General features: G+C 36.1%; 1 protein-coding gene across 1 annotated transcript in view; it reads left to right on the forward strand.

The window, feature by feature from the left end:
* Positions 1 to 12,005, forward strand: part of LAMA1 (laminin subunit alpha 1) — a 186,526-nt gene that overhangs the window by 58,218 nt on the left and 116,303 nt on the right. Inside the window, exons 4-10 of the mRNA XM_072604263.1 lie at positions 2,822 to 3,064; positions 4,289 to 4,468; positions 5,707 to 5,796; positions 7,119 to 7,236; positions 7,627 to 7,805; positions 10,799 to 10,904; positions 11,517 to 11,677. Coding sequence (XP_072460364.1) covers positions 2,822 to 3,064; positions 4,289 to 4,468; positions 5,707 to 5,796; positions 7,119 to 7,236; positions 7,627 to 7,805; positions 10,799 to 10,904; positions 11,517 to 11,677 — 1,077 coding nt within the window. The remainder of the gene's footprint in view (positions 1 to 2,821; positions 3,065 to 4,288; positions 4,469 to 5,706; positions 5,797 to 7,118; positions 7,237 to 7,626; positions 7,806 to 10,798; positions 10,905 to 11,516; positions 11,678 to 12,005) is intronic.

Here is a 12,005-nt window from a genome sequence, read left to right on the forward strand (position 1 = left end):
ATTCTAATGAAAGAGACTACATGTTAACAACTATGTACTTAGAAGATAAGTTTCATGGAAAGTTGTCTTAGGGTATCTAGGTGGCATAATGGATAGCACCCCAGGCCTGGAGACAGGAAGATCTGAGTTCAAATCTATCCATAGATACTTGCTGGCACTGAATGACTAACCTTGGGCAAGTAACAATCTTTTTTACCTCCACTTCCTCATCTGGTAAATTGAGTTAGAGAAAGAAATGGCAAACCACTTTAATATCTCTGCCAAGAAAACTCCAAATGTGGTCATGAAGAGTTGGACAACCAAAAAACAACTTAACAACAAGAGGTATGGAGGCAATGTGCTTGAATGTGTCAGCGTGGCATTTGAGGCCCTTGAAATCTGACAGACCCTTCACATCCAAATCAGTCATTAGTGCCTAGTAAGAACCTGAAGCTTTTTCTCTCATGCTGTTCATACATATTCCTAACTTAGTCTGGATCACCCCTTTCCTTTTCCTTTAAACATGCAAAGATCACTCATCCTTCAAGGCCTAGGTCAAATCCATATACCCAGAGACCCATACAAATACCCACAGAGACCTACACCAACCTTTCTAGGACTTATAATCTTATCATCTGAACACCTTCAATATTTTAATGCTTCAAGAATCTACAATGTTATAGTTGTGGCTATGCTCTCCAGTTATGCAGATATCAGTCCCTCTCTGTCTTTGTAGAGGATTTTTAATAGCATCTGTGTCAAAAAAAAAAAAATCTGGTGATGAGCCTCTGCATGTAGATCCTTTGACAAACACATGTATAGTCCATCCCCATGCCTGTCCTTGAAGCCTATCTTAATGGAAACTGCCACAGCTTATATGCAGCGGGTTTATAGCCTTTGAGAACTCGGGGCTGCTACTTCCGTGACAAAGTGGGACTTCAGTGAAAGTAGGAGGACTTCTAAAATCCTGCATTTGGTGATGTCATATTTGTTATGTATACATGACATATATGTGATATATGGTATGTTGTTTGGTCTTGTCTGATTCTTCATGACCCCCATTTGGGGTTTTCTTGGCAGAAATACTAGAGTGATTTGCCATTTCCTTCACTAGTTCATTTTACAAATGAAGAAACTGAGGCAAACATGGTGAAATGACTTGTCCAGGATTATAGAGCTAGTAAATGTCTAAGGCCAGATTCGAACTCAGCAAGATGAGTCCTCCTGACTCCAAACCTGGCACTCTATCCACTGTTTCCACTTTGCTGCCCAGATATCACATGTACAATTGACACATCACATGCCTGTCATAAATATGCCTGCATACTTGTATTTGTGCTACTTGTAAAAAAGATGATGAAATATTCTGTACCTCTTATTATAGAATAGTCCAACTTAAATATGGAGAGGTAGAGTAGATATCTGCTTGGGTATCTGTAAACTAAAATGTTAGAAACAACCTAAAAGCTAGCATTTAAATATTCAACATTTTACATAATAATATATACAATATATGTGTATATGCATAGTAGGTAATATGTAAATGTTAACTATTATTATGATCTTCATCACTATTACTATTATTTGAGAGCTAGGTTGAGCATTGGAGAGAGGCTGAGTTGGGAGTCTGAGAAGTTATGAGTTCAATCTGCTCCCTGCCCCAGCTTCCTCATTCATCAAATGGGAATGATAACAGCGCTTGCCTCCCAGGCTTGTGGTGGGGATCAAATGAGACAGTGTCTGTAAAAATACTTTGCAAACCTTAACGCACTATATAAATGCTAGCTTTATCATCGTTATTGTTACTATATCTGTATATAAGTATATATGTATGTATGTATTTACACACACACACACACACACCCCACAATGCATAGATTTCTTTCCAATTAAATTATAAGCTTCTAGATGACAAGGGACCGTGAGTTCAGCTTCTCCTATTACCTTCTCAGCATGCTGCTTTGTGCATTACTTTATGTTGAATGATTGAATGACCTGATCCCTCCCTGTCCACCTTCTGCTACAGTTAAACTTATATTGTATTTCTTATGCATTTTCTGAGGATCATTAAGTGGCATCTTTGCCCTTTTATAATTTAATGCTCCCTGATATTTTCCAAATTTAAGAGCTAAAACATATCAATTGGATTAAATGAAAACATTGGTTTAAAAGGTGATCTATGTTGCTTTAGCTCCAAGAGAAATCCATGTATAAATCTGAAAAATTTATATCGTCAACTAGAAAATTAATCAATAGCAACTATGATTATTGTATCACCATTCGCTACATAGAAATTATTCATCCTGCTGCCCAGGATTAAAATATTTTTATTTCTGTGTGATAAACACAAATTTGTGTCTTTTATGTATAGGCATTTTTTGGCTCATTTTTGCTTGTTTACTTTACTCTTTATGTCTTTATCCTTATTTTGATATAGCCGTGAGAGCATCTGTACTCTTAAATCTTTTGTCAGTTTCACATTTAGGAGTGATTTCGCCCCCGCATAACAATCCGAACATTAAGTTTAATATTAATTGTTACTTAATACTACTATAAAAAACAAATAAAGGAAAATAAAACAAATAAAAAGAAGCCCTCTTATTATTCATGGGAATTAATACCATAGATATCATTGGGGGAATTTTAGAGTTCTCTATTGAAATTAATGTAGCTAAGAAAATAATTAAAAATCAAATTTTGGACCAATTTTCACCAAAGTTCTGGTTCAAGAAAGGATGGAACTTTTATGTTAGTATGTAACCATTTTTTTCATGAAGATCATTCATTTTTGAATCAGCTGTACTAATTTCTGATTCTTATTTTTCCATTTTCTTTCTTTTAGGTTTTTCAAGTGGCATATGTTATCATCAAAGCTGCTAATGCTCCTCGACCTGGAAATTGGATTTTGGAACGCTCCCTGGATGGCATAGAGTTCACACCCTGGCAGTATTATGCCATTAGTGACACAGAATGTCTAACTCGGTATAACATCACTCCAAGATTAGGGCCTCCTACTTATAAGCGAGATGACGAAGTCATCTGTACCTCTTATTATTCTAGACTGGTCCCACTTGAACATGGAGAGGTATGTTACATATTTTTTCAGAGATCCATAAATAAAATCTTAGAAACAGCCATCCTAAAAACTAACATTTTTAAATACTCAAAATGGATCCAAGTGCTATGTTTCCTGGGCTATTGATTTTTAAAAGAAAAAAATCAATTTCAGACTTTTTGATATTGCTCTTTAGAATACTAACTTGGTTATCATCATGCCATGGTTTCATTGATACAGTGCTGTTCCCTTAGGACTACTGCTCCCAAATTACTTCCACAGTGTGACTTACTGAAATATTTGAGAAAGAGGTAAAATGCCTCGGAAGAAAGAGAAATCCTAATTACACACACACACACACACACACACACACACACACACACACACACACACACACCGAGTTATCTCTATGTCATTGCATGTTCAGAGATGTAAGATAGCTTCTGAAGTACATGGAATTTGGTGCTGGAAGGATCCAGAGTGCACACTCTTCGCTAAAGTCAGGTTTTAATTAAAAACAATTTATTCTTTAGAAGCACCTGGTGTGGTGAGTTAAACTAAAAAATACTGTCTGAAGTGTATATCACAGCTGGAATTCCGCAACAAGCCCTGGCACTGTTTCAAGAATGAGCCTAATTAAAAGAGCACAGCATTATATGGGCTTAAAGGCAATTGTTCTCTTTTTCCCCCTTCCCATCTATTCATGGCATTTAGTAATTTATTTTAAAAGAGAAGTAACGATAGGAATCAGCAAAAACCCTGTGGTTTCTCTTATGACTATTCTCATGGAGAAGGAGACAGATAGGTTAAGAAGAGGTGTGGGGTGGAGGGGCCCGGGAGTCATTGGAAATGCTTTGCTGAGCTAGAATGAATAACTTCAATGTATTAAAGACACATTTGGTTTCTTTCCATGTGCTTGATTATTCCCTCTCCAAAGGCCATTTCCTCTTTCTATTCCTCTTTAGAGGGATAAACTAGGGTGGTCTTTGGTAATTAAGGCAGTAACACTACTAGAAAGCCAATTTTGTCTAGTCACTCTGGTCATGGATTAGATTGTTGGTTTTTTTATATATCAATGAATTGAGAAGATATAATGTTGAAATTGAGAAACTAATGATATAATGGATTTTTATATGCACAAAGCAGGGAACTAGCTCTTCCTAGAAGTCATCTTCATGTCTTAGTCTTTGTGATAGGGTATCTAGGGTTACTAGGTAACTATATCAGGAATGGCATGTCTTTCTCTCTCTTCAGATTCACACGTCACTGATCAATGGTAGACCCAGTGCTGATGATCTCTCACCCAAGTTGTTGGAATTTACTTCAGCACGATATATTCGTCTCCGCTTGCAGAGAATTAGAACCCTTAATGCTGACCTTATGACTCTCAGTCATCGTGATCCTAAAGATCTTGATCCCATAGTCACAAGAAGAGTAAGTATAGAAGTACTCTGTTTCTTGCAGAGGGTAGAACTTTAGCTAAAAAAGTAGGGAAAGTGGGAGGCAAAGATGAGGAGGGAAAGAGTTCCAGGTGTAGGGCACAGACAGTGAAAATGCTTACTCAGGAAACTGAGTGGTGTGTGAGGAAAGTCAATATCATAGTATCTCAAACTATGGGAGGTGGGGGAGTGAGGTGTAAAAGGACTGGAAAGGGAGTAGGGAACAGGTTACGCAGAGCCCTAAAAGTCAAATACAGGATTTTGTATTTGATTCTGGACACAGTAGGGTGCTACTAGAATTTATTAAGTAAAGGGATGATATGATCAGCCTGTTCTTAGGAAGATTTCTTTGGCAGCTGCATGGAGGATGAACTGAGTGAGAAGAGACTTGAAGCAAGTAGATCCACCAGCAGGCTCTTGTAATAAATAGTATGGGCTTTTAGGTGATGAGCACCTGTACCAGAGAGGTGGTAGTGTCAGAGGAGAGAAGGGGGCTTATAGAAGAGATGTTAACCAGGTAGAAATGACAGTACTTGATACCTGGTTGGATATGGGACGTGAGAGAGAATGACACCTAGATTTAAAGTCTGGGTATCTGGGAGGATGGTTATTATTTACCACAGAAATAAAGAAGTTAGGAAGAGGAGAGAATTTGGGGGAGAAATGAGTTCAGTTTCTGACAAGTTAAGTTTAAGACGTCTGTGGGACATCCATCTCTAGGTGAAGGTTATAATAAAGTTAAATACTTTATGAGTACAAGATGGTGCTACTGAGCCACTTGTTTAGATGAATCTCATCATAAGAAAGGACTTAAACCCATTATCTTAGTCTTATCAGTATAATGCACTAATTCTACTAATCAGGCACAAATGGGATTTACTGTATGGTGAATTAGATGAAAATGAAGATACACAATTATTCATAGAGTAAGAGTCCCCCCAAAATGAGTAATTTTGGTTATGCTTTTCTATTTTCTGATGACTTTTACTTAATTTAAATAAGGATCAATAACAGTTTGGAGATTTATTTAAAATTTATAAAATTTGTAAAATGGTGAATTCAATTAAAACAATTTATAAAACAGTGAATATCATTATTCAAAACTGTCTTTTAATCTACACAAATAAGAATTGTCAAGCATCTTATGATTTTAATTTTTTATTAAGCTTTTCTTCAATTTTGCATGAAAAAATATGTACTGGAGATATGTTTTCTAACTTTATTTTTTCTTAGTATTACTATTCCATAAAAGATATTTCTGTTGGAGGAATGTGCATATGCTATGGTCATGCCAGTAGCTGTCCATGGGATGAAACTACAAAGGTAAGATGGAATACCTAACATTTGAATGCAACAACAGAGAAATACTCCTTTTTATCTATAAAGAACCATTCCTTTTCACATAAACAGGTGACCCCATTTAACTTTAAGGAGGAGAAGTGCCTTCAATTGTCTCCATTAATTTATTTTTTTAAGTTTTATTGCTCTTTTGATGTTTCAGCCAGTCATTTCCCAATATGCCATTCTCCTCCCTTCCAGGATGAACACCTTCTCCTAATATAGAAAAGCAGTTCTGAAGACTGACCAAACTTGTGACGTTGTCTGTGGCATATGAAACATTTTATGCCCACAGCCTCAATTTCTCTATTGAGAGGAAGAAAGTGTATTTTTCATCATGTTTTACTGGACTCAAAACTGATCATTGTGTAAATGATTAGCAATTATATCTATGTCATCTTCATCTGTATTGAGAGAATTAATATTTATGTAGCTTTGTAAGGCTTGTAAAGTACTTCATTTTATTATCTCATGTGATTTTTACATCAATGCTGTCAGTAAGGGACATTATTATACCCATTTCATAAATGAAGAAACAGAGTCTGAGAGATTTGGTATTTTGCCCAGGGTTATACAGATAGTAAGGGTCTGAGGAGGAATTCAAATCCATTTTTTTTACCCTTAAGTTCACCACTCTATTCACTATGCCATGCTAGTGGTGGTGTTTGCATTTACCATCCTGTAGTCATGGTATATGTTATTTTCCTGCTTCTACTTTCTTTTATCTGTATTGGTTCACGCAATTCTTGATTTATTTCTCTGAATTCCTCAGTCCTTGTTTCCTGTGGCACAGTACTTCATTATGCTTAATTGGCCACTTTTCATCTAGCCATTCATTAATCAATGGGCATCCACTTTTTCCCTTAGGTTTTTTTTTTACTACTACTACTACTACTACTACTACTACTACTACTACTACTACTACTACTACTACTACTACTACTACTACTACTACTACTACTACTACTACATACACAATGAGAGAGAGAATATATATGTATATATATTCATATATATATCTACACATATATAAATATTTCGGTATATATGACTTTTCTCTCTGTCTTTGCTGTTTTCTAATGGGGGTCACTGGCTCAAAGGATCTTGTGACTTTCATATCGTAAGTACAAATTGGAACAGTTGTGAATTTGTTCCACATTTCTGGAAAACAATTTTCAACACTTCATAAAACTTAAACTACTATACATAGGATAGTTATTATTATTATCATTGATCTCGCTCTTTGAGCAAAGAACAACATGCAATTCTTTATTTTTCTATTAAAAATTGATTTTGCACTTATTTAGAAACTGCAGTGTCAGTGTGAGCATAACACATGTGGAGAGAACTGTAATAAATGCTGCCCTGGTTTTCATCAGCAACCTTGGAGACCTGGAACCATTTCTTCTGGCAATACATGTGAAGGTAATTAAGTAAACAGAACATTGAAGTTGCCTACCTCATTTATAAAGCTGTTTTAAGTTGTTGATGACTTGCTTAGTTTCTACCTAGTGGCCTTAGAACTTCCATCTATCCTATAATACAAATAGTTCCTAGAACTTAAAATTGTCTTTAGAATAACCAAATGTATGGCCAGAAGCCATAAATACACTTATAACCTTGAAATTTAAAAATGACACAATCTGATAATCAAGTTATATTTTTAATCTTTGGTCAACTGAGATACTCCAGACATGAAGATATTTTTTAGATGAACCCATAACTATAAGTCATTTCAGTTAATTGAAGAGGGGGAGGGGAAGCATTTTAAATGTGAGAGTGTTTTTTTGTTTAATTGGGACTTTCTCTTTCTAGAGTGCAACTGTCATAATAAAACCAAAGACTGTTATTATGATCAGAATGTTGCTGATCGGAAGAAAAGTATGAATACTGCTGGGCATTTCAAAGGTGGCGGAGTCTGTGTTAATTGTCTACAAAATACAGCAGGAATCAACTGTGAAACTTGTATTGATGGATACTATAGACCACATAAAGTAAGACTGATTTTTTTTTCACTTTATTTTTTCAGTTTTGTTTTGAACTTAAGAAATAAGACAAGCATGTATACAGCATAGTAGAATAGAAAAAAAAATTTGATTGCGTATGAAACTGCAAATCTATTTCCTTCATTTTAGCTGTGTTTCAGACTTTTCATTGAGGACAGAAATAGATAATCTAGACATTCAGGCTCTATAAAGGAAAATCTTATTTATTCCCCCAAGACTTTAATTGATCAATCTATTTCCTTCATTTTAGCTGTGTTTCAGACTTTTCATTGAGGACAGAAATAGATAATCTAGACATTCAGGCTCTATAAAGGAAAATCTTATTTATTCCCCCAAGACTTTAATTGATCCTGAAGTGCTTTCATTGTTTTTCAAAGAACTACTTCCTTCTACATCTAGGTTAAGTTTCCTTGTTCCAAAGTTTGAATCTTTTTTGTAATTCTTTTGTTCCAGTTGTGTCTGACTCTTTTTTGTGATGCCACTTGGGGTTTTCTTGGCAAAGATAATGGAGTAGTTTGCCATTTCCACTCCAGTCCATTTTATAAAAAAGGAAACTGAGGCAAACAGGATTAAGTAACTTGCCCAGGGCTACAGCACTACTAAGTGTCTGAAGCCAGAATTGGACTTCAGTCTTCTTGACTTCAAGCCTGGCACACTATTTACTGCATCATCTTCTTACTGAAATTAAATTGTAGAATCCTAGAAACTGAGCATTGTAAGGGATCTCAGAGTCCATCCACACCTGAGAGAACCTGGTCATCCACACATTAACTGAAGTCCTGAATTGCTAGGATAGACAATTCTTCATGCCACTTGCTCTAACTGTTAGGAAGTTTCCCTTACTTACATCAAGTTTAAATTTGCTACTTTGAACTTTCACCTGTTGTTTTAGATTAGCATTAGTCTAATCCTTCCTCCACATTACAAACTTTCAAATACTTGAAGGTAACTACCATGTCCTTCCAAGTCTATCCTTCTTCAAACTTAACATCCTTAGCTCCTTCAACTGAGCCTCTTGTTACAAAATCTCAAGGTTTGTCAGTATCCTCGCTGCTTTCCTCTGAATGCTCTCTCATTTTTCAGTGCCCTTCCTAAAATTTGGTACCCGTAACAGAACACAATATTACACCTGCAATTTTTGTAAGTCAGTGTAAACTAGCTCTATCACAGGTCTGATTCCTGGATTCAACGTTTGCTATTGCAGATACAAAAGCTAAGAAAACATACTGTTAATTGCCATTGAGCTTTTAATTTACTAAGAATTCCAGATTCTTTTCTTATTTAACCAAAAAAAAATAAAACAACTTTTCAGTAATGTCTTCCTTCCCTTTGACTTAGGAATCCACGTTTAAGACTTTTTATTTAATCCTGTTTTATATAGGAACCTGTGACCCTGGGCAAGGTAACCCTGTTTGCCTCACTTTGTTTGTCTGTAGAAAAGCTGGAGAAGAAAATGGCAAACTACTTTATTATCTCTGCCAAGAGAACCCCAAATGTGGTTACAAAAAGTCATACATGACTAAAACAACTGTACCACAACATGAGAGCACTCTGGTTCACTCTTTTTTAATAATTATGAAAGAATCAGATTCAGCTGGTAATATACAGCAGCACCGAGCTTTTAAGATAAGACATCTAAGATTCCTCACAATGCTTCCTGTAGCTCTGTATTCATAATGACTGCTGTAGAGAAGCAGGTAATATTACTGAAAGAGTACTGTAAGGGAAGCAAAGAACCTGGGTTCAAATTCTGATTAAGCTTATTACTTATGTGACCTTAGGCAAATCAATTTACTTTCCTAGACTTATCTGTGCAATGAGGTCATTGGATTAGATGGCTTCCTAAGTTTCTTTTAGTGCCAGATGTGTGATTAAGAACAGAATGGAGCTCACTGGGGCTGAAGAAAGAGAAGACCACTGGCAATGGAAACGTGAGCTTCATTGCTGTCACTCTCAAAAAAGAGCTTGCATATCTCTGTTGTTATTAGATATACCCTATTTTCTGTAAAGAAGATCTTTGTAATGGACAGAAAACAAAGATTTTTTAAAAAAAACTTATTGTTGCTGTAACTTTTACTGTGGAAGAGGGAAAGATTTAATCTCATAAGACCAAGATTTGGGTTCCATCTCTAACTCTTAACTGTTCAGTGAAGGACAAGTAGCCTGGTACTTTTTAAGCCTCAGTTTTTGTATTTGGAAAAAGAAGATAGAAATACTTGGACGACTTTGCTCTTAGGGATTTTTTGACAGAAAGTACCTAGAAAACTATACTTTAAAGAACCCTAATTTAATTATTGTTAGTATTCTGTGCCACTGGTGCAGATCTCCAATTCCTCATGATTTAGTGCACAGTCTTCAGGAGTTACTAACCTTGAAAACTGAATCACCCTGTGGTAACCCTGGCAATGAGCCTTTTGAACTTAATTAGTCCAGTCCTTGAGTGACAGACAGTCTACCACTGGGCCTATGGCCAAAGCTTATTCAGCTTGGTGTAGGATCTGTCAGAGATTGCATTCTACCAATGTGGCCTTCCAAAACCCAAGGTCACTCACCTCTAGCCCACAGTGAGACATTAAAAGTGTGGAATTCAGAAGATCATGATACAATATGAATATGAGCTATCATACTTTTGTCAAAAAATCTTATCATTCTGATAATCATAATATCATGATATAAATATTGTTATAATTTTTGTAATTATATTATCCTATGATTCTGATGAGGCAGTTAGGTGGTGCACTGAGGAGAGCGCAGGATCTGGAGTCAAGAAGATCTGAACTTAAATTCTACCTCACACGTTTACCAACTTATAATTATTCCCAATTTGCAAATCAGAAAAATGAGGCTCTGGAAGTCTTCTTATGGTCATTCAGTAAATGCTGGAGTGAGGACTGAGCCTGGCTTTCATTACATTTATAATCAGTTCTTCATCTGAGTGACTCATGTGGGAGTATGCAAGCTAACATTGGTCCTTGTTTCAGGTTTCTCCTTATGAGAACAATCCATGTCTTCCATGTATTTGTGATCCTTTTGGTTCACTCAGTTCAGTCTGTGTTAAGGATGATCACCAGTCTGACCAGTTGAATGGTAAGTGTTTGAGTGGTGTATGTGTTCATGTTTTCTTTTCCTTTGCTTATTTAGACCTGATTTTTCCAAATGATTGTATAGCACACAGGTTATCAATGAGCCAGTTTTATAACATATCTATGTTGATGTACAGAAAGCATTTTTAAAGGAAAGGAAAATGTTATATGGAATATAGGATTACTAACATGTTCATTTGATATTATTCAAGAAGCTCAAAATGCCTGGAAAACATTATCTTATAAAGCCCCCGAGCTTTCCTATCAAAATGATAAATGTTCATCATTTCCATTCTTCAAGTGAGTGGAAACTGAACCACCACATGCAGACCCAGTTATTTAATTAAGTGTGCATAATGAGGCAGTATTTGGATGAAGAGACATTCAAAAATCTCCTGTGACCAATTAATTTCTCTGTCTTCTCATGGACATTTGAAATAGCAAAAAATCAGGACTCTATGTTAACTCATGTGGAGAGGTGTGGCTATAGAGAATCCTATCAGTCAAACAATTTGTTTTATTAGAGATGGTTTTCTTCCTGTGTCTTGACATTTCAATCAATTTTTTTAACCACTTGATGCTTCACTATTGAGCATTGTCATTTCTGTCTTTTAAGGGAACTGGCCAGGTCAGTGCCAATGTAGAGAGGGTTACACAGGAGAAAAATGTGATCGTTGCCAGTTTGGCTACAAGGGCTACCCAAATTGCTTTCACTGCAATTGCAGTCTGGCGGGTAGTGTCAACGATGACCCATGCAGTGAGCCTTGTCTTTGTAAGGTAAGAGTAGAACCGAGGTAAGAAATGAGCAGAGATTTTTCATTTGGGTTTCCTGGGAAAAGGCAATTTTTTTTCTGGTGTAAGTAATTGAATGAATTACTGAAGATAGAGCAGAAGTCTTCTGTTTGGAAGAGTGACGTTACATTATGCACAATTGGGACACAAATATTCTAGACAAAATTGTTTTAGTAAGTTCTGGATTATGAACCAATGCATCTCAATATGGACTGATGAGAAATCAGTGAACTTACGCATAGGAATGCTAGTCTTTCAGCATCTCTGTGGCCAGTCTTTCTGGAACCACCTAGCCAGCACATCTAAGTAGATA

The sequence above is a fragment of the Notamacropus eugenii genome, chromosome 4 (assembly GCF_028372415.1).
Source record: "Notamacropus eugenii isolate mMacEug1 chromosome 4, mMacEug1.pri_v2, whole genome shotgun sequence".
In the NCBI taxonomy this organism is placed as follows: Eukaryota; Metazoa; Chordata; class Mammalia; order Diprotodontia; family Macropodidae; genus Notamacropus; species Notamacropus eugenii.